This window comes from Lonchura striata, chromosome 3 (genome assembly GCF_046129695.1).
Source record: "Lonchura striata isolate bLonStr1 chromosome 3, bLonStr1.mat, whole genome shotgun sequence".
In the NCBI taxonomy this organism is placed as follows: Eukaryota; Metazoa; Chordata; class Aves; order Passeriformes; family Estrildidae; genus Lonchura; species Lonchura striata.
In genome coordinates, this window is record NC_134605.1 from 70,817,358 (window position 1) to 70,841,133 (window position 23,776).

Consider the following 23,776-nt stretch of genomic DNA (forward strand, 5'->3'; position numbering starts at 1 on the left):
AATGTGCGAGAGGCAAACAGAAATCCTTGCCTGTGTACTGGTCAAGATTAGAAATTGCAGTAAAAATGAACACCTAGCATAATTTCCTGTTAAATGTCAAAACAAAGGGGCCAAATAACAGCCATGGATTCAAGGAATCACCTGGAAACAGATTGCTGGGTGTATGTGGTGGTTGTTTGTACTCGTTTGCATTTTAACATGTGTTTTCAGCACACTACAAAGAAAAAAAAAATTAAAACATCAACAGCAGAGGTAGTTAAATGCTCCATTGATCTGCGCATCTGGACTGAAGAGAGAGAAGAGGGACTTCCAGAAATTTTCTTACACCTACCATATGCTGAAACATGCTCAGTAGCTCAGTTTTATTTTTGTCTTGCTTGTACATGTCTCATAGAGAGCTGAAAAAGGCAGATGTTCTTCTCATTTTCCCTATATATCTTAATTTACATCCATTTGCCCTCTCAAGAAAAGTTCACAACCAAGCTAGTTTTACTGCATGATAGCCTGAGATTTTTCATGGTTTTAAAAATATCTCGGCCTTAATTAAAACAGCTTTAATGAAATTCTCAGAATCTCTAGAAATCACTCCTTGAACTAGTCAACTTGAAACACTCTCTGACACAGCAGATACTTTTTGATATCCACCTTATAGACAGCGTTTGTATTCAGCTGTGCCAGGGGAGAAGCAAAGATGATTTCTCAGCCTGTACCCATCAGAACTTGGCAGAAGAGGTTCTGCACATCTACGTGCACCAACACTGAAGTTTTGCTAGACCAGACTATAAAGCTGTCCAGATGACTTTTAGCTGACAGTGGCTCTCAGGTCAGCAATTCTCGGCCTCCACGGTTCCCTCACAAGCTCAGCTGTTAGGATAGATGAGGGGCACCCTCCAGGAGAAGGCTACCAGCAGTGCCAAGGCAGCCTGGCTGCAGGCTGCCAGCAGTCCCCCCGCGCAGCCAAAAGGGGCTCCTGCCCCGCCGCAGCTCAGCGGGTGCGGCTTAAGAAGAGGCCAGGAAGCAGGGAGCTGCCGAGGGCTGGCAGGCAGGACAGCGGCGCCGCTCCGGGTCCGGAGCCGGGGGTGAGCAGCCCCCGAGCTGCGGAGGGCTGTGCCAGAGCGGCACTTCGGAGCTGCGTCCGCCAGGTGTCCTCCGGCGCGGCGCTCCGCCCGGCGGGGAGCCGGGACCGCGGGGAGCCGGGCGCGGGCGCTCCCCAGAAGCGGAGCCTCCTGCCGCCGCCGCCGGCCGCTCCTGCGGGGCCCGCACCTCGCCGCACGGCAGCACGGGCTGCTTCCCCCCTAGTTCCTCTCCACAGGCGCTTACCCCTTCTCCCTTCAAAGCTCCCGGCCCTCCGCCGCGTCCCTCCTCTCAGTACAACAGCATTTCCAGCAGGGAGGTGCAGCCCGGCGTCAGCCGGAGCCCGCTGCCCGAGCGGGCCGGCTGCGAGCGGCGCCCGGGCGTGCCGGCGGGGACAGCGCGGCTCCGGCGGCCCGGCCCGGCCCGGCGGGGCGAGCCCGGGGCCGGCGGCAGCCCGGCACCGCGGCCCTGGAACTGACCAGGGTCCTAATGCGGCGCCGGGGGCCGGGCACGCCGGGGACCCGCTCAGCGCATCCTGGCCTGCCCGCGGCCCCCGGGCATGAGGCGGCTGGGCTCCGGTCCCAAATCTGATCTGAGATGGCGCTTCCGAAGAGCAGCGCTCCCTCTTTGTTTGGGGAGAGGGCACTGAAATAAAACGACTCCTGCTAATTCTGCAAGGGGACGGTATTTTGCAATGGGACCACTAACCTGCTTTAAAAAAAAAAAAAAAACCACAACACTGAACAAACTCTTATTGGCTTCGTTAAAACAGCAGTATTCTCCACACACAAACAAGGCAGGCTGTCATGTGTCCTGAATTAACACTGATTTCAATTTCTTTTTAGCTACTAGTTCTATAGTTATGTATTTTTTTACCCCTTTGTTCAGTGACCAGTTTTCTAAAAGTTATGCCACAAAATAGAATGCTTTCAGAGGGCTTCCTCGGCAGCCGCATAAAAAATAAAAGCAATAGGGGAGAGCAAGTGTCTGAGGTCAGTGAGGCACAGGTCATGACAGCTCAAAATCACTGCTTTCACCAAAATCACTGATTCAGGGTCTGTCTCTAAGAAATGGTCTTATCAGAGATATGCAACAGTAATGGGTGGTTTGCCAAGATGTTTCCCTCAGTCAAAGCTCACATATCAGGATGCGATACTAGTAATATTCAAGACAGCAGAGTAACTGTCATTTTATATCAAGAAGGCCTGTTGAGGCTATAAGCACCGAGACTAAAGGGAAGATTATTGAAAAAGGTATTTTTAAATGTCTGCATGAAAAGATCGTTCACATATGGCCTTCCAGAGCATAAGCCCAACACCACATTTCATCATTTTTTGACAATTGCCAAAACTGGGGGAAAGGATAAATAATTCACGCATAGAAATAAATAAATGACTTCATTTACATCTAACAGCCTAAAATGTTATGAGCAGTAGTAATTCATTTTTTAAAATGCTGACACATTCTGTGAACTCACAGCAAAAAATGTGTTCTTCAGAAAAGTCCCTGATCAAGATCCAAGAATAAACAAGAGTATGATGACGTGTCATGGGCTCCCTTGCAAATTGCATAAAACTTTAAATAGAAGCTCCACAAAGCATGCAAGGAGAAGATGTAGAAAAAGCAGCCCTCTCCAAACAGTAGCGGCCGTACTTCCTCCCTCCTAAGCAGGCACGCAGTACTTTTCCTGCTCCAGACAGAGATACAATACTAATCGTGACAGAGCTAGAATTTAATGATCTAATCATGACAGTATCAGCATTTCACAAGTGATATCTTATATATGTTTTTTTGACAATAAACTGACTCAGCATTTTAAACTCTCAACCAGATGAAGCCATAGCTCTTCCCAAAGTTAACAATGAAGACAGCTCACATCTGAAACCCACTGGCAAACATGCACGTATGCATCCCTCGAAGTCTTACCTCATCCTTTTGCAAGTGAAAAAAACCCACTCTCCCAAGCTGTCAGGACTCCAGTGGTTTTCCATGAGGTCAAAACCAGAATCAGGCTTCCTCACTGACCCACAAACACCAACATGCAAAAGCAACACATGTACCCAGTCCTGATCCCACTGAACAAAATTGAACTTGGAAGGCAGACAGAAAAAAACACACAGTGTTTCATGTCAGAAGTTCCTAGCACAAAAGCGGATTATGCCATCTACAACTACTTCACCCTGCGGACGAGTAGCAAATGAGACCTGTCTGTACATTCACTGGAATGTACCCTTCACAGAAGGTGGGCAAAAGAGCATGTCATATCAGCCCTTCCTTTCAGAGCTACCTTAAAGATAGTCAGGATTTAAATGGAAAAGCTACTATCGCTCCTTAGGGTAGGTGCAATTCAGCACAAATGAAAGACCAGGGGGAGCTTTGGAGAACAAAAGGAGGATGTCCTATATTCAGATTCCCACTAGCAGAGAGCTGCACAGGTCACATTTTACAAGAAAGAACCAGCAATCTTTCAACAACTTCTCTCTCCCCCCACCTCTTACACAGAGATGGCAGCAATCCTCCTGATTCACTGACCTGAGCCAGGGAATAAGGAAATTACACCTTGGTGTTTCCAAACACAGTGTTGGGAATTTTGAAAGCTCTCTGGATATCTCCAGCCACAGCAGCAGGACTCTAAAGGGGCAGAGAGAGCAAGCAGCCTCCGCAGCCAATCAGCCAGCAGCCAAGGACCGACCCGAGCTGTCACACTGCAAGCTCATCCTTCAGTCAAGAAATCCTCCTGTATCCCATGGCAGAGTCTCAGTTTTATTTCCCTCTTCACACCAAACTAAGACCTATCTAGCAATGCAATAACACAAAACCAGGTTTCACACTTCTTTTCTGGAGTATGACCTTTCTCTGCTGAAGTTCTGCAGGGCAGGGCAGGGCAGATGGCAAGAGAAGAGTGATTTTAAGGAGAATTTAGCTTTAACCTCTTACCAAATGTACTTGGCACTCTATTAGGTGCTGTCAAGCCAAATTCCATGGTGTCAACACCCTTCAGCTGGGGGTCTGGCCCTATTTTTGTACAGAGGATTAAACAAGTACCTGCTCTGGAAGCAAATATTTGATAGGCATGGATGAGTGTACCTCTTCTTTTCAGCTCTGTGGTCAGTATGTTTAGCCCAAGCAGAAGCACAGGTAATAGTTGCTATACCACAAGTCTCAGCACAGGGAGAAATGAAGGGTTGTCCCCTGGGTTGTTACGCTACTGAACATCACACCTAGCTATAATAGCTACTCTATATGAAGGAGTAAACACAAAACCAAATTGCTCATCCAGGCTTGTTTCTTTCCAGCCCTTCTGAAACAACAATAAAGAATGTACCCGCTCCAGGGACAAAGATGGAACAGACTTGCACGGCTAGCTACCGGTGAAGATACTGTCCCAGATAAACAAAAGTTAATTTAAGCTACGACCACACTTCTGTCAAGCTTGCTACAGTTCTACTATTTACTTCCTTAACTGACATGCCAGAGTTTCAAGAATTTAGGAAGTTGGGAATACAACATGCTCATGAAAAGAATAAAGCAATTTCATAACCAAAGGGAAAACAAAAAGAAATAATTAAACACATTTCCAGGAATTTGTTTTTTTTTTTTTTTCCCTTTACTTTTTTAAAGCTATTTATTGGACAACTGAGGCACTTTAATCTCTGAGCCAGAGGCAATGAATGGTCCTGGCAAACAGCAGCCTAGAAATTGGCACAAAGAACTACCCCACAGTTTAAATATGCTTATTCAGATGCTGTTCAAATTGTGTGAAAATTTAACTGTTTGAGAATTGGTACAGAACCAGTTTCAGGGATAGGTTGGCTACAGTTTTCAGTGAAAATATTACACAACAGATGACCAGCACACAGTTTCTTAAAAGAGTTATTAGGGTCGCATATTAAAGGCCAGCAGGCAGCATTTGTTGTTGTTGGTAGGGTGTGTGTATGTATGCTAAAGAATCAAAGACAGGGTGAGCACACGCTTTCCAAAGCGCTGTGATTTGGCTTGTCTGACTCCAACCTTCCCCAGAGCACTGCTGCTTACCTCTTTGCAGTTAGATGCGTATTTGAAAGTCAAGTTCCTTGGCAAGGAAGCCTCTGCCTGAGTTAGGGTGCCTCCATCGGCACTGGGATCCAGCGGATGATCATTTACAATATATGTGCACTTCTCTTCAAAATCAGCCTCTGTCCACAGAGTCATGTCAGCATCCTCCATGTCCATTTTCATTGTCCACTCTCTCCCTTTCACCAGATTCTTGAAACTCACAGCGTCCGAGCTACACTGCGTAGCAGCCTGGAAAAAAAGAAAACAGCCTTTAATCCTCATTGTCCTTCAGTGTTGTGGTTTCCGTTGATACAGTGTGACTAATACAGTAGTCTGTGACACTAAAAGCGTATGCAGGATAGTTGGTACAGTTGAGTAATAGCCAAAAAGCAGTGTAAACGAAGCTGCTCTGACTGAAGCAGCACTTTAAAATGCCAGCCTCTGTAGTAATGAGGGAACAAAAACAAAAAGGAGAAAATCCCTAGGCTGTGACAACCACTTTACCTTTTTCAGACCCTTTCCTTAACGCTTCAGAGAGAAAATAATATTCTGTGCTGAAGAAAATGTGGGGTCATGGCCGTGAGACCACTTAGTCGCCTGTGGAAAAGCTGCCTCAGAAAAGTGTCACACAAACAAGGAGAGGAAGAGGAAAGGAACTGCTGTCTGCGTCTGAATGAAGCTAAAAATGGAAAGCGCATGTTGGAAGAGCGGAACCCAGCCTTGCCTCTTCCAAATGGGGAAGCCTGAACTTTCCCACCGGCTTTCAACACACAAACAACTTTCAAAACAACCTGGCCCCCCCGCCTCCTCCTGACGTCCCCTTATCCTTTGGCATGGAAGGCTGAGAAAGCCGACATCCTGCCAGCATCACTGTAGCAGCAGCAGCCCTGCACAAAGCACTACAACATGTTCCTGGGGGGGGGGGGGGGGGGGTCAAACCAGAAAATGAGCAGGGGAAATAAATAAAATAATTGTTCAAGAAGTTATTCTATCCCTTTTGATTTTGATGGTACCTCCTAGAATTAGTATCCCAAAGCAGTGGCTATGAGCCTAGCAGAATAGTTTCTGCAAGTCTTTCAGCCCCTCCGTCTGTTCAGGACAGAAGCAATGTTATCTAACCTATCCTCGAACATGTATTAGGGTCGGGCTCTTTCCATAAGGTTCATGAGGAGCCAAAATCTGTAGCTGAGAATAACGCTCAATCCGGTGTAAATTCCCTTCATTTTTCCTTTTTGGATGCGCAGCTACTATGAAATTCACACCCCTCCTCCGGGAAAAACGAAACACGAAGACTGAAAGCGCACGATCTTCCGAGAAAGAGGTTAAGGGCTGACTGACTGCGTGTTCGGGGGAGACCCGCGGCGCCCCCCGGGACCGGCCCTCCCGGGAGGCACAGCCGGCCCGCCCGACGAGGCTGAGGCGGGGGTCACGGCAATACACAGCCTCCCCGCGGCCGCGGCCGCCTCCGGACCAGCCCCGTGCCCCGTCCTGACCGCGGTCGAGGCGAGCTGTGCGACGATGCCGGACCCTCGGCGTTGAAGGGGAAGAGGGGATGAACAGCTAAACTCGGGCCGGGGCTGTGACAGCTGCGCGGCGGAGCGAAAGGGTTAATGCCGATCAGAGGAGCGCTCCCGGTCCGGGAGAGGCGACGAGGAAACTTTTGCTCCGTCCCGCGGGCGCCGGGACGGGCGAGAAGCAAGAGCCGCAGAGGTGGAGACGGGGGTGAAAGAGGGGACGGCATCGCGCTCCTTACCGGGGCAGAGTCCGCGCGCGTTTCCACACCGAAGCCCACCGGCGGCGGCAAACCTGGCTCATTTCTACAGAGTAAACATTTCTCCTTCCTTCCAGCGGCCGGGTCCCCGGGAGACTGACTCACACCTCCAGCCGCCGCTCCCCTCCCGCTCCTCCCTCGGCTGTCACAGGTGCTGCTGCTCTTGCCGCTGGGGAACGCTGGGGGGCCGCCTGCCACAGCCGCGCGCTCCGCTCGCCCCGGCCCGCCCGCGCTCAGCACCGGCCCCTCCCTCCCTCGGCCGGCCCCGCTCACAGCGCGGGAGGTGGGGCCCTACCTGCGGACCCTGCCCCGCCCAGCCCACCCGCGTTGGTGTTTGTACATCACTGTTATTATTTTATTTCCCCCCCCCTTCCTTTCGGCCCTGTGCGTCAGCTGGGAGAGCCGCGGCGCTGCCCCGCCGCGTGGATCTGCCGGGTGGGCGGACACCGCGGCGTTTCGCGGAGAGCGCACCTGAGGCAGCTTTTACTAGAAATCTGTTTTCCATGCTATTTTTAAACTCCGGAGTTTAATACGTGCCCGCTTTCGTTCTTGCGCAATTTTACTTGATAGAACTTTATAAAAAATACCATCTAAAATTAATTTACTAGTTTACTGATTAAAACTCGATTCAAAGTGCTTCTCCCAAAGCTCAACAATTATAGTACTTTACTTGAGATGACAAATTTCCGAGTTTTAGAGTTTTGATTTTATCCCTTTCCAGAGTCTCTAATCAGTGTCTGTAAGAGGAACTGGGGAAAACATTTCTGTTTCTTCCCTTAAACAAAACCTTCCCCCTTTCCCTTGGTAACAGCAGGGAAGCTCACAGCAGCAGCACACGGCACAGAGCGTTTCCGAGCTCGATGCCCCTTTCGCAGCGCGGTAAGGAAACGGGTCTGCTAAGAGCACGGGCAAAGTGCGAGCGGCCATCCAGAGCCTGCTGAGGGAAGGAGGGTCGGTGGAGCAATCAGAAGATCCCGGCACCCAATTTTTTTTCCTCCGATCCAAGTCAGCATGCTGGCTGAAGGAAGGACATCCTGTGATGATGGCATACAATGTCCTGTTTGTTTATTATTAAGAGCATTCCTGCTTCTCATTACAAAACAGCCAGATGCCTTACTTCCTTCAGTGGTCCTGTCTCTTCAGCAAGGCGTCCTCGGGCTCAGAGGAACGGTGATGCACAATTCCATTTATAGCCATCCACAGCCCAGTGCAAATGCTAGCTGCTTCACCGTGAGGCAACTCTACTACTTTTTGTTCTTCTCACACGTCTGCAAGCATATTTCTCATCATCGGCCTGGCACTTTATGTGGCAGCTAGTTTCACATTCTTCTTCTAAACATACATGCACTTATATTCTAGGATGATCTCGGTGTATTTCTTCACAGGAGAAAGGGAGAAGCAGGGGGGGGCGGGAAGCAGGTTTGTGCATTCGGGTGCCTGCCTGTCTCTCAAGGCGTACACAAACCCTTTTCCCTGAACCTGCTCCTCCTCTCACTGATAAAAAGATGTGTGGCAAGGATTACTTGCCATTTTGGGCCTGCGATGCTGAGAATAGCATATCTGTGTAAAGACCTTCCGTGTGCGCGCGCTAACGCGGCGGAGCTCGTGGCAGCAGACCTAAGTAGGGCAACTGCTCGCAAGTGAGTGTCCTGGCTTAACTGCCACCACAGCGTAATTCCACAGGAGAGGTGGCCCGAGCACTGGGGCTCAAGGATATAAATGTAATTGGATATACCCTGTAAAACCGAGGCACATCCAAAATGAGGTCTAGGAAGGCTCTGAAGTAGGAAGAACCATTCATTAAAGGAGAGAAATCCGGCCTACTTGATTGGGTTAATTAACTGATGCTGAGTCACACTGCATAGAACAGAAAAACAATGTAGTCATACTGAAGGTGATTATTTTACCGAAAAATAGTCTCACTCCGAGAGGCAGCTGTTTCAGAGCTTTTCACTTCCCTGTTAGCTTGCAAGAAAAACAAAAAAAGGAGGGGGGGCGGGGGGGTGGGGGGAACAAGAAGAAAGGGTTGATGTGTTTCCTTCAGGGACTGATCTTCTTAATGTGAAGGAGAGCAGGGGAAAAAAGCAAATCTGCTTTTCAAGGAACTGAGAATGCTTTTGGGCTGGAAAACAAGAGGAAGAAGAGATTAGATTAGATCTGATGAAGTGAAATATTCATCAGGAGGATGCCAATATCCCAGGTCAGTGCTGCTCTATCCCTGGAGCCTGGGGAGGTAAGTGCAGCCTGTGAAGCCTATGGACATCAAATAACTCTGTGGCACGCTCTGAGGCTATCCTGAAATTAGCTCCAGGTGTCTCAGTGAAGCTGAGCCCAGAACTACCTTAGTGCAGGAGAAGGGGTTTTGCTGATGTGCATATCCAACCTAGCAGTGCCTGATCTGGAATAAAACTACGTTTATCAAGAAAAAGAGACAGAAACAAATTGTTAAGAATGTGTACTAAAGTAAGAATCACAGAGGAAACTCTGCCATTAAAGAAATATATAGATTGACCTTCTGACCTTCCTCCTTAAGAGAGAAACATAAAAAGACGCCGTGTTCAACCAGAAGTTTTCTGCTCTTTTACAGAAATCGTTTGCACCAGTAGCTGCTATTGTCTGGAATGTGCAATCTCAAAATGTTGCTCATTTCAAAAAGAACAGTTTTAGTAATATTTTAATTTTTTCCTTCTCGCTCATAGAAAACCTCAATTACTGTATTAATCAGCATTTCTCAGGCAGCTCTCTCTGCAGCAGCTTTCAGCCTGGCAACAAATCATGAATGGCCCTAACAGCTCTGATCTCAGAAATCCCCATCCATTTCCTTTGATGCTATCACCACTTCAGCTCAACAACAAGCCTGTGCAACTCAGCCTCAGCTGCCACTGCTGCTGTTCTCCCTGTGCCTGCTGTAATTGTAAGGGGAAGAAGGAGGGAAAGGAGGTGACTCTAATAGATGAAATTTCTTTAAAATTTAGAGGGGAGATAAAATGCACACAAGAGATTAAAGGAGAGTCTCATTTTCACATCCTCCCCTTCCCCAAACAAGGTCAGTGGCAGATTGACCACATCAAGAGAAACTACCAGACCCACCCCCATTTCCCACTTCCTGCATGTAGGCATCCTTGTGCTGGTAAACATTTGGGGACCAGTTGTGGTCATTACTGGAGAAGGTATACAATGTAGTTGCACGACTGCACATCTTTTAAAAGCCAACTGAGAAATCAAACTCTTAAGAAGAACTTGTTTTCAAGTTCTGATATGCACTCATGTTTTGGGGCCACATTTTTGAAAACATGGTTGCTGTCAGATTCAAGGGAAAGAGAAGAGACCTAGCACACTTTAGTGGCTATGCAACAGGAAAAGTTATACTTTATTGTGAAAGAGAAGCTGTGTTCTCTTCAGACTGGCCTGACCTTTGCAAAACCTGCCTATGGGCTTCAGATATGATCTCAGAGGCTTTGTATGCCCTAGACAACTTCAACTGGTATTGCCTACAAGGAGAGAAATTAAAATTGCACTTGAATCTACAAGAAGCTTTTTGCAAGGGCATTTGGGGTGGTGTGTGCTATAGCCAGGAGGCTTTTGAATTAACACATGCAGCTTTCAGGGACTGCCTTTAATTACAGAGCACCCTGGTCATTGCCTCGTAGCACTTCCAAATGCCAAACGTTTATTTTTATTTTTGTCTGGGCTGTGCAATACCAAGAGGAGATATTTTGGCTGCACTCTCAGCTACTGCCTAGTGCAAGCCTTAACATCACTTTTGGTTTCTGTTGTTTTATCCTCTCAAGAAATTTTCCTTAAAAAGAAAAAAAAAAGAGTCAAAATAAAATACCATATTCCTTTTTGTTTCCCACTAGGCCTTATTAAAACACTGCTCAGATGATGTACGAATAAGCCAAAACAATTCTCCTCCAATGGAATAAAAACATTCTCACAGCACACAGAGGCAAGAATTAAGCTTCAGCCTTTTCCTCTTGTTGAGGGCTTGAGTCTGAGAAGAAGGAGCTGAAGCTGTCCAGGTCTGCTATCAGGAGGGCAAGAAGGCTTTGTGAGAGGGTGGACCACAGATGTTCCCTTCTAGGTTACCATCAGCCTTCCCATCACACTTCTGAGCAATGATGGTCTTGGGAAAAGGAGGTATGATAATCAAGAGCCCATATAAGAACACTTTTACTGTCTTTGCATGTTTCTACCAACACAAGTTTATACTGGACAAGAAAATCTGAGTACAAATTCTACCTTTCACATCCCAGCCTTGAAGTTTTGAATATTCTGTCTATTGTAACTGAATCTGAGGAAAAATGAATGACAAGTGGCCAACCTGTTCCAACTACTTTATCTACTTTCCAACGTTACTGGTGACAAGAGGACTGATAAGAGTGTGCTTTGGAAAATTTTCATTTAAAATAGGCTGACTTCCCGATTGTCGTGGAGGAGAGATGAAATGGTATGCATGTATCAGAAGACTCCTCTTGTGAATACTTCAGAACTCAGCCCAATATCAAGCTCACAACAAGCTGAAATAATGAAGTCACCTCAGAAAACTGTATTATTTCAACTTTCATGTCTCTTCCCAAGTTGGCAGTCATGACACTTTTTAGGGTATTGTCTCCTCAACCTGACACAGTGATACGAACAATGGTGAAACTTCAGTTTCAGTTTTCATGTCAGACACTCTCCAGGCTGCCCAATCTCCCGGAGCTGATGAACACAGCAGAAGGAGGGCAAGATCCATGGGTGGAACTACGCCACTTTTCTGACAAAGAGCTGGCCACAGAGCGCATTTCAAAACAGATTAACCAAAACAACAGCTACACACCATGACAAAGTGCATGTGGTGGAAATGAAAATATTTACCCACAGATTATCACACATCCAGCAGTGTGACTACCATGCATTGAGCACTAGAAGATTCAAAATAGTGACTGTATGTTTAGAGATGATTAGGGAATCTGGAAGGCTTGGTCTGTAATACCAACTTTTTAAGCTTCTAAGAGTACAGTTGTCATTTCTCCACCTCTCCTACCCCAGGGTGGTGAAATAACAGTCTTTTCATACCTATGTGTTGGCTGGGGGAGGGAAGAATTCCTCTGCTATTAAACACAACTTCTCATTAAATAGTTGACACCTTATCCTTCTTTAAATGTTGTAATGTTTACTTTGCAAAACCCAGGAAAGCTTTTAAAATAAAGATAGCAGAGAGATTCTTAAGCCGGGTGTCCTTGCTTATCTGCTCTTTATCAACCAGCTATTGTTTCTGGAGGAGCTCGCTGGGGAAGGTGGAGCAAAGGGGGTTAATGTTCAATAGGTATCTATCAGTTCCCCTGAAGGAATAGCGCTGCTGACAGAAGAGCAACACTGGGTTCTCAGCTACTTCCTGCAAATGTGACAAACCAGAGAGGGGAAAAACACCCAAAACAACTGAGAGCTGCAGCCACTTCTTCTCTTTTTTTCTTCTTTTTATTTTTTTTCTCCCTCTCCCAAAACAACTAGTTTTAAGAAATACATTGTCCTTAGGAGAGATAATCCCACAATAGAGAGTCCATTAGAGGTATTAAAGCATTGGCAGCGCCTGATCTACAAGAAGGGCTCTGTCCTGACAATAGACAATTAAAGCTGATAAATCTGCACTACTTGTTGCCGTTCTAATTCCTCGTAATTGTATGCTACTTGTCCCTGCCTCCTGCGTCCAGGGATGAAGCATGCTTCTTTAATCTCCAGAGTACCTGACCTAGTTCCTATGTGGTCTTTTCAGGACCTGTTTTCTTCCCATCTGGACTTCTTCCCTCCTACTCTCCTTTCCTGCTTCTCTGCCCTAAGCATTAAGAAGAGGTTACGATAGAGGGCATAGAAAACACCAGAGCACAGCACCCGGATCAATAATTCTGGAGCCCCAGACAATGCACTAATCTGCAATAACAGCTAATCATGGTCAATTTGGCACACCAGTGATTAAACTGTACTTTTCATTAGGCTCAACAAGTAGAGCAGACGCACACTGAGAATTCAAATTGCCCTATCAGTAAGAGCTGCCAAACCCATGTGCACTTCTGCATTTGTAGCTGCTGCATCACTACACTTGCCAGACTAAGTGCTTTGTGGGGGCTTACCTGTTTTATTTTGGTATTTTATGAACTGGGACTCTTAGCTGTGTTTTCTATAAAAAGCAAGCCCCTCCTTAATCCACTACCACAAGTTCTCTTACTTAAAGGGCTCAGTGGGTGAAATTCTGATATGCAGGATGCTGAAAAATGATCATTGCAATTACATGTTCCCTCCTGGTCCTAATGAAATTCTTGGGCTTATTTTATGTCTCAAGGATATTTGGTGGTTTTGTGAAATTTCTTTTTGTTTTTCATTGAATAAATCTTGGAAGCCTGCTGGCAACAGAGCAGAAGCATGAAAATGCATCATAGGACTTAGAAGATTGAAAGCAAGTAAAAATTACTTTGTATCTATTAATTTTTCAAACCAAACTGTTCAGCCAACCTCACAGAGTATTTGGAGACTCGAGAAGGGTTTAGGGTTCTTTTTTTCACCCCTGAACTTATGAACTAACCACTACTGTGCCCACTTAGAAATCGACAGTTATTATCCTTTATACGGGGGTATTGAAAGTGACCTTCCTGTCACCCTCATAGAACAACTTCTTGTGACAACAGTTTATTCTGGTTGCAGTCATACCTAACGGACCCATTTTACAAACTGCCCTGAAAGTCTCACTCGAGAGTTTACCACAATCTTTCTCTAAAGCGCAGCACCAAATTCCAGAACTCCTAGAGACCAACCCCACGCACTCAGAGGTCTCCTTCTGTTTAACTTTAGCTTATCATCCTTGTAGTAACTTGAATAAGTGTTAAAACTGCACTTCAAGTTGCTCTTAAAAAAAAAAAAAAAAAAAAAAAAAAAAGGAGCTTGGAAGATGTCAAACGAAAGCAGGAAATGTCTATTCTACTATTAATATTAATGAGTCCCTAATGCATTTGCAACCCACTTGAGGTTAAGTCAGTAGAGTTCTTCTTCTGACAGCTATTCCTCATCAAACTACCACTGCTGAAGATGTTGATGCTTTCCCTTTTGCTCTGTAATCTCTAAATCAAGTTTAAATCACACCAGAGCCTACCCCAAAATAATGTATTTTATCCTAAGTGAACACAAAGCCCTGGAGACAGTGGTTTAAAAAAGCACACATGTCCGCTCAATTTATCATTTTAAGATAGGAAGCTGCTGCAACAAACAAAACACCTCCTTGAAAGTGGGACAGCAGCAGATTGCAGTGCAGAAAGCTCTGGGATCTTTTGTTTTCCTGGAGAGCAACAACACGGCTTTGCAGAGAAAGACAACAGCCTCCCCTTGCTGAAATCTAAATCAGTTCATATAGAAAAACCTGCCAACTGCTAGTTAGATGGTAGCAAAATATATTGCAGATAATTCACTTTTCACGATAAAGCAGGAACAAGGAGGCATGCAGCACCCAGCAGGGGCTCAACTGATAAAATGGTGTCAAACTCAAACCATTTGTCAATTTGGAGGGAAGAGTGCAAGCTGAAAGATGGATTCAGGAAGTAGATTTATCTAGTGCAACACATTAACTAGTATAAATACTAAGGAAAAAGTAAACACATTTACCCAGCAGTATCTCTAGCCAGCAAAGAAAAGGCTTCTGAGCCTCAGATTCATGCTGGCCATCTAACCACTCAGCTGTCAGCTACAACAGCAGTAGCATTTTACTTCTTGTGCAGGATTGCAGTGACATTTAATTCACAGCACTAAAAGGTTTTAATAAAAGTGTACATTATAATTAAGCAAAACAAAAGCGTGACTCGTGTGCTGTTCTAGTCCCCTCCCTCCACCCAGTAGCCAAACCAATAAAACCACCTTGGCAGCAAACAAGTCAGGTAACATACCCCGGAGAAGAGCACAGATTTGTTATAGAATCATTCACTTGGTGTCTGGCTTGTTCAAAACTGCCTTATCAGAAACTTCTGTGCCGGAGGCTCCCGAGGCAATGGAGGGGGCTGACAATGCAGGTCAGGCACAGTAATTTGCCAACAGCGTAATGTGGGGCACATAAACAAACTGGAATAATGCAGGGCAGAAGGGCTCTTTGGATGTATGCTTTCCATTGTAAAGTATAAACAAATAACACAGTCTGTGCACGGCACATCTTGCTACAATCACTGGGATGAAGGAAAACATTTCAAAGGGCTTTAGGATACCAACCTACAGCTACGTGGCAACCTGTAATGTTAAAGAATAGTGCAGCATATCAGCAAAACATTTTTACACTCAATCTAACGCAAACCTCAAAGATTAACAGCAAAGTAAGTAATCTGCATCTCCCCCCCATCATTCCCCTCAAAAAAAAAAAAAAAAAAAAGTTTGTTCATAAAGAAAACTACAGCACAGTTCTTTGTTCAGCTGTACCTTTATGTGTCCACACAGCACAGGTTCCCCACCTCCAGCTTATGCATCTCAGGGTTTTAGTCCATATGGAAAGTCTGTCATTCACTCTCACACTCTTACACACACACACGCATGCTCACGCACTCCACACCACACCCGCACTCTTGCTCCCCAACACACACTGCCTGGAACTGCTCCGAGGATTTTAGAATTTCCTCTTGCTAGCAGATTCCTCCCTCCCCTCGCATCCACTCCACCCCGTTCTGTAATTAGGCTTAACAAGAACAATTAACAAAACAAACTCCCCTCCGCCTGGTGGCCTGATAATTCTGATTGTCATAATGTATTAAGATGTGTTAACCAGTTTAAAATAAAGGTAAATTACAGCATTGCACAAGGGTCATTTTGCACCTATTTCTACTGCTTTTATCATAGGGATAATGAACATTCAGCCACGCCTTTAATTTAAAACATAAAACACCAAAACTCACATCTGAACAGCAGAACTCGAAATTGATGCTTTTGAACCAACAGGACTATTTTGATTTTTTTTTTCCCTAGTTTGCTAGAGGGCAGCTCCCTTCTCCTTTGCACAGCAAAATCCTTAGAAAGATTTTTATTTATGGAGTTACTCTGTGATCCTAAACATTCAAGGTGTAAAATCAAATTTAATGCATCTTCTGGCTTTACAGTTGTCCATGAATAAATGGATTGCAGTTGTTCCTTTTGCTGTGCCTGATGTCTAATGGCATGGTACAGGAGACCAAAGCCTCAACATTTTTCTGATGGTTTCTCTGTCCACTTTTAAGTCACCTTCCTTCAGCAAGCAAATCACATAACTTTAGTGTCAGAATCATAAAAAGACCCAGTTGAGGACTAACTGATTTCAGGTGGTCAGTGGAGAAACTTTGATGTTCTTTGATTTCAGTGAGCTATGGGTACAACACACAGAGAAAATTTACAGCCTAAATTCAGTTGGAAAACATATCTAGTTCTTGTTCTGCTTATACACTTTGTGAGTTTGTAATTAAAACTATCAACATGAAATGAGTAAACATATTAAAATCATAAGCACACAGAAGACATGAAAATAAAACCGGTTTTATATGTGACAGGGATTTGGGTTCATGCGAACTGAAAAAATCATTCTGTTCCCTCAGTTACGTACAGTCTGATTCACGATACCATCTGCCAACTAACCACAAACAATTTTTTAAAACAAGACAAAGAAGGAAAAAAGAAGGCTGGTGTTGCTAGTATATTGTTGGGATCGTGCAGTTTCTGATAAGCTAGTTGTGTTTTCCCAAGTCAATGATTTCATCTCTGCTGGGTGTTAACATTTACACAAGAATAATTTGGGGGGTCAGAAAGACAGCGGCAAATGAGATTTCAAAAGGTTTCATAACAGCACAGATTGCTCAAACCCAAGGAAAGGAGGGTTTCAGAAGTTCACTCTTCTGCTTCTTCATTCCTCCTTCCCTGAAGCTGAGTCAAAGTTCTGTAAAAACCTACAGCCAACCATCAGATTTGCAAGACAACAGACTCACATAAAAAACCCCAAGCTTTGCAGTGAGACAAACACTCCAAAATGTCAGTAAATGGGAGACCTATTATGGTGCAAACTCAGGCATTCTTTCAATTGGTAGGAGATGCCAGAAGATCTAAGATTTTGTACAGAAACTCAGTTCTGCAGTCTTGGCATAGGAAGCATCATCTTTTTCTTCACCTCATTCGGTGTTAAGAAAGAAGAGTGCTGACTAGAAGAGATATTTTTCCAGATTTTTTTTCTCTCTCCTTTCTCCTATAAAGGCCCAGTGCCTCTCTTTAACCACAGCCTGTTCAAATGAAGACAACTAATTTTGTCTTGTATTTTTCCACTTTCCTCATCAGAATAGCAGCACTTGAACGCTTCACAAACATCAAATAATGACTAATCTGATTTTCACAATACCTCCCCCATATGTTGATGAAGGTATTATTGCTATTCTCGCTCTGCAGAAGGGGTACAGAGACACAATGACATTAACATCAAAAGCATACATTACTTTTGGGATGCAGAGCAGCCGATTTACTCAGCACAGTGCATTATTTTTTATGTTCAAAGCATTTTTCTTGCTGGCATCTGTGATGGCTCTGTGTTTTGCAGGGCTTCACATCAGGCACTCAGGAAAGATGTCAAAATTATTGCCCACCCGCAAAAGGCTTTGCTGAGGTGAATTGGCCTGAATCTTATTCCAAATCACAGGTCGGAATAATACATAGTTCCAGAGCAGAGCTCACCTGCTCTGAGAGCAGCACTTCCTGCCATGGCCATCTTATTTCCTTATGCAGCAGCAAATGAGATGGCGGGAAGAGGTGTCTTAAAGATAACATTTTATTACACCACCCCACTTCATCTCCCCTAGCAAGCTTGTCTTACGCCTAAATGAGGCACGTAGCCAGCTAACAGTAATTAAGTGAGTAATTAAAGACTGGATCATAATGCATAAGAGGATCAAATTGGAGTTAGGCAAACCTTAAACTCTGAAGAACATGAATTTGCAATTTTAGTAAGGTTTTTCTATAGTTTTTATGCTGAATTTTGAAACTGCAAATAGAAAAAGCAGAGATCTCATTATCTGGCACTACTCTGATGTCTACATAGATCAAGAACAAAGCTGAGGTATTCTGATCTGCCACAGGCAGACCTCTGCAGGGACACTGGCAGACCTGGCTCAGAGCAACCATATGGTTGTTTATGGCAAGGTCAGCACAAGCATTGTAAGGGCTAGGACACTTCTGTTGATGGGTTTCATCAGGTGATAGGCTGGCAGTAAAAGAATGACTGCTTTCAGGCATCTTGATTTCATGCCAGGTGTGGTGTGGAGTTTGTTCTTCCTCTCCCAGTGCTCAACTCAGACTTCTGATTGGTTTCCTTGCCCAGCAAGTCCTGAGCTTGTTCCTCCTGACCCTTCTTGTAGTTTCCCGTTCCAGTCACTCACATCTACCACTCCCACACCCAGGCTCCTGTGCGCCAAGTCTTCTCATCAAGCCAGTTTCAGTCCCTCCTGGTTCCTCATCTGCACTGCACTTCTTTCCTGTCCCACTTTAGGCAAACACGACATGCTCTCCATCCGCATGTGCCCCTACTGCCCTGCTGACCAGCAGGCCTGGCCTCCACAGCCTCCTCCTCAGTGCGGTGCAGTCAAGTCTGCAGGCATCTCCTGGTGCTTCTGTGCAGGCATCTAGCCCTAAGCTCAGTTCACACATTGAGCAGACATGGTATCAGGCCAACTGGAACTCCTGTGACTATGTTAGTATGGCACTTAGCCCGAGCTAATAAGTCCTGGTGAGAAGCCGGATATATTAGCTTGGGCTTAGCACTGTGCTAATGCAGCCAGGCAGCTTTTGGATCAGAGCTGGCTTACATCCTGCCCGCTTTTAACACCGAGCTTGCTTGTCTTCGTCTACAATAACCCATAAAGATAAATCCCCTAGTCTTGTACTAACCTTACTCTCAGTTTCCCTCTTCCCTGACACTGCTGATCTCCAGGCATAGTCTCTCCTCCTTCATAATCCCCTCCAGGTTCAGCTCTTCTCCATAGGCTTTTAAAAACAGTTCCTTCTGATCACTCTCTGGCCTCAGGTTGGTTTGCAGTGAGCATGTGCTGAACACACACTCCTCTGCTCTCATTCTAGACCCAAGAGTGTTTGCCCATTGAAGGGAGCCATGATGCCCTTCTGCAGCTCCTGGGAGGGCTGCTCTGCCAATGCTCTAGGTTGACTTCTAGCTCAAAAGCAATTCTCCTACGTGTGGGAGTCAGAGATAGAGGTGGGAACATTACCAGAGTGTGTTCTGGTCTTGCTCTGACAGAGACCCAATGCAAATGAAATACATGTGAAGATCCAAGAACTGGGAAGTGCTCCTGACACAGGGGATGGCATTTGAGCATCCCAGACAATGACAGTCACCACCCTCTCCTGCCACATATGCTGCCCTTCCCCAAGCCACTGAACCTGTCACTCAAACTTTGCTCCAAAAATGGGGGCTGTCATGGTGGAGATTACTTTTCAACAGCAAAGTCATCACACTCCTAATGTTTGAGCAATACAATTTTTATCATAGCCAAATTCTTGGAAACGACAGAACAGATTTTGGAGGAAAATGCATCCATAGGAAAATAAAATGCAGGAAACACCTGGGGCACACGTTAAGAGTTTGGTAGATTTAGGAGAACCTTGAAGTGAGATCTCCTAATGCAAATTGTCTGTCTGTCTTGGCAGTAAATGATGCTAGCAGGGTACTAGATAGAGTTCCCTGAGATTTATTTTAAGGGCATGTTATTGAAAACTCCTTTGTATGAGAATGAGAATATTTCCATCAGACACCAGCCACATACAAAGCACATGCATAAATTTAAATCCTTTTTCCTTGGTCTGCTGTTCCTCTTTCAGTGACCCAGGCCAGTGCACTAGAATTTTATTACTCATACAACATGGCAAGGTTTGATAGAGACAGAGAGGATGCTCCTATTCCAGTAAGTTTATACAATTTTCTCCTTTTCTTATACTAAATCTTAATGGGAAATGCAGACAATGGAATGCTGAAACTCCTAATTTTCATCACTGTTAAGATGAGAAATTAAACAAGTGACTATGTAATTGCAGTAGCTAGCTGTAATAAAACCAGATCCTTAAATGACTAATCTCATCACTAAATAATAATAATAATAATAACAGAAAATCTTTTTGAAAGAATAAATTTGCACCAGTCTGTCTCAGCATATCCCTCTAATTTAAAACTATTAGCAATAGGTGCACACAAATCGGGCAATGGGGAGTAAGGGAAGCTTGCAATCAGACCTAATGTCTTCCCTTCCTCTCAGCCCCCAGTACAGGACAGCCACTTCCTTTCTACAAACGCTTTGCTCAGATCTGTACGCAAGACAGGCCACATCTTCCGGGGAGGCTCAAAGTCTTTGCAGACACACAGTTGCCTTCAAAGCATCACTGGAAATCTGTGTGGGAAGACTCTAAAATATTAAAACCATCCTATTCTCTTTTCTTCTAAGCCAACAACAAACCGCCTCTAAACTTATCTATCATTTCTCTGCTCATTTATTCGGGGCTGCAGAATAAACTTTCTGACTACTGAAAAAGATACACAAATGCATAAGCTGCACCACATGTGCAAAGGAAAACAAATAGAGAAAATGTGTATGTCCCTTCCAGGAAGACAGTTCTTTTCCAGAACATTAAAATTATGCACAAGCATTTCCCCTATTACAAGAAGCAGGCAAAAAGAAAGCTGGTGTGAAAAAAATGCATTTCTAAATGTAGTTTATCTATCCTAAATCCAAACTGACTTACCTCTTAGATCAACACTTCATTGCCATCTTGCCTGATTTTCTTTTTCCACAAGTGAACACTTGCCCTCTAGCAGATTCATAAGTCATTTAAGCCATTGTCTTCAGTTTTAAGAAATCCCCATCTGAAAGTTTGCTACGGCACTTGTAACCACAGCCCGGCAGCAACAGGACGCGATGCTGCTCCTCCTCGCGCAGTGCTCGGGCAGCCAGCCCGTGCTTACCGACTACAGACCAGAGATTGTCATGTTTTCTGTTTCCCCATTTCTACCCTGAGAGCCGGCCTGTGCAGCAGGATGACTTTCAGAGACACATCCTTCATACCCTCTCCTTGCTGCCAGATGTCCTCTGCAGCCAGTTCATTGCTTTCATTTTGTATTTCATAATAGCTTAGAAATTTTAATAAAAATTCCCAGGCTACTACTCCTGAAAAAAAAAGTTATTATTCTTAAAGAAGTTGGAGAGGCTGAAAGAGCTGATGTCAATTAAATCTTCTGAACTTCTCTAGTTTGACATTTCTTTCTGACTGTCAAATCCAGGCTGCTGACGGTCCTTTATTTGAAATATGTCAAGCTGACAAGGTGTGAGGCAATACAATGGTGATGCTGTTCCCTGAAATACCTGGCACATTTGCACTGTGCTATCACAACTCAGTGTGCAGAGAGAAGAGGGCACTAACAGACCCTCAGAGGCTCCTGATCAGTTTCTGTGGATGGATGCTCTGACTCCACAGATAATGATGAGGATGAATCAACTGGTTTAAGTCTGGCAAGGAAATAAAGACAAACAGGTACCAGAAATTCAGTGTACATACTGGTTACTGAAAACAGGCAAGGCACAGGTAAATATTTTTTCTGATTAATTTACATAAAAATACATTTGACTTTTGCAGAGTTGATGTGATTTTGCAAATCACCACATTGAAGACATCTAAACAAAGTCCATCTGCATGTTTATAAACATGTACAAGTGTTTAAGGGACGCAATATGTTAATAAAAAGTCAACAATAATGGTTAGTCTATGCTTCCAATTATATTCTTTCTTCAATTAGTCTTGAAGAAACTAACACCTCTATTAATCATTTCAATTAACTCCACGCACCACATGACATCCGCACCAGCAGCCCATATGTTGCGTTCCAATCACCCAAATATTAAAGCCTTTTTAATTGATTGATCTAAAGAACATTCAACAGGCTCAAGGTGGCAGCCAGCCAGGAAATCCCAAAAGAAGATGACAAAAAGGTGGGGGTGCTAAACCAGCTTCCCAATTTGTTTTTCCTCTTCCTCCAGGGTTCACTAAGTTAATCCAATCACAGCCCATAAAGCCCCTTTTTAATAAAATAAATAAATAGATAAGAGAACACACATGTTGGCTTTCCCCCAGAGAAGCCCCCTCCGCTAAAGCTGGAGAGCCATCCTGTTAAGAAAGTGCTGCATAGGAGGGTGCATTTTTTATCCAGCAGAAATATTTAGCTTGGCTGCCGGCCAGGGAATGCTGAAAGAATAGACTGAATTAGGGGATTTACCTTCCACGTGTTTGGCACGCGTCATTAGAGGCTCTGAAGAGCTTGACTCTTTCGCTCTCTCACTCTCTGTTTTTACTCCCCCCCAGCAGAGCTTTGATGCAGAGAATAAAGTACGAGCTATAAGAGCGGCTGATGTGTTGCAGTTCCAAATGTTGGCATGGTGGCTTTTGTGCTGTCGAAGAAAACCAATGCCCAGTTTTCTGAAGGTTTTCTTTTTTTTTTTTTAACTCCCATCAGGTATGGGGTGATACATTTTAAAAGCATTTGCTTTAACACAGAAAAAAAGAGCATGCTATTTTTCTTTCTCTCTTTTCCTAACAACAACAAGTTTCTGAAGTTTTCTGTAGCCAGATTTAAACTTGGAGAAAGTGGCTTAAAAGTAAATTCCATAACTGAAATTCCAACAGCAGAGCATTTTAGGAACTCATTTGAAAGGTTAGTTTTGTAACAATAACCCATTAATTGTTCTGTCATTTGACTTTTATACGCTGTTCTTTACCTAAGTACTTTGGTCTTGCAAAAACCTATTAAGATCTATAACCAGAACATGTTAGTAGAGGTGGTTGGTCTGTACATGAAGCAACTTGAGCACCTTCTCAGAATTTCTGATTCGTGAAAAGAAAGGCTATGTTTTAAGTTAGCCTCTCCCAACTTAAGACAAGGAAAAAAATAAAAAAAGAAAAGGAAAAAAACCCACAGTTTCCAGATTAATAAAAGCATAGAGGTCCTTAAACCAACAGTAAATGCAAATGTTTGTGTCTGGTACATGTGCCAACCCTGTTTACAGGGCAGAATGACTCCCAGTGCCATTAACACCCATTCACCGAGCTGGTGTGAGCACTGGACCAGCTCTGCTGCAGCTGCCTCTGCTGTACTTGTCTCATCATCTCATCACAGTATCACATTAATACAGACCCTATTCACTCACAGTTTTCATTGCTATCAATTACAGCACATCAGTGTAGAAGTTACATGCTGACATGCTTACTCAAAGCAAGACTCAAAGCAAGACTGAAGTACTTTCTGAACTACAGTACTGGCTGTATCTTTATCCCATCTTCACTTGCAAAACAATATGGGTCTGACTTCAGCTAATTCATGCCACCAGATGACAGATCACATGTGAATTTTCACCTCTCTTTCAGTAAAACTAGTTCATTGGGCCTTGCATATCGGGAGATCCTGTAGGCTGCAGAAAAGCAACTTCAGGGATGGATACTAGCCCTCAGATATTAATACAATATATTAACTCCAACATCAGAAGGGTGCTGAGATCCATCTCCTTGCTGAACCTAAAACACCTCAACTGTAGGGACCTCCTCTTAGCTTAAGGGCAGACCGATAGTTTATCACTTCTTAAGTAAATCATTCATAATTCATAGCCAGGTTGAAAACCACACAAATAATGAGCTCTCAGTATTACTCAGCGGAAAGTGAGAACTGGAGTTTTCCACCTAAACCTGTAAAGGCTGACAAGTTCAGACAAAGTTTTGTGAGCTCCTTCCTGGACCCCACGTTTTTAATTCAATTTAAAGAAAGCTAGGCAGCCACTTCCCCCCTGTCTTTGATGTAAAGATGTTAACATCCGTGCTAATAATACAAACTACCCCTTC

General features: G+C 44.4%; 1 protein-coding gene across 4 annotated transcripts in view; it reads right to left on the bottom strand.

Moving 5' to 3' along the window:
• The window catches only part of PRDM1 (PR/SET domain 1), a 98,078-nt gene that overhangs the window by 15,109 nt on the left and 59,193 nt on the right, over nucleotides 1–23,776 (bottom strand). For 2 of the 4 annotated variants that reach the window (XM_077781801.1, XM_021553795.1), the window contains one exon: nucleotides 5,110–5,358. In XM_077781801.1, coding sequence (XP_077637927.1) covers nucleotides 5,110–5,292 — 183 coding nt within the window. In that variant the 5' untranslated portion in view covers nucleotides 5,293–5,358. Of the gene's footprint in view, nucleotides 1–5,109; nucleotides 5,392–6,862; nucleotides 7,012–23,776 lie in introns of those variants that run through there. The other 2 variants (XM_021553794.3, XM_031504398.2) reach the window with 2 other exon arrangements.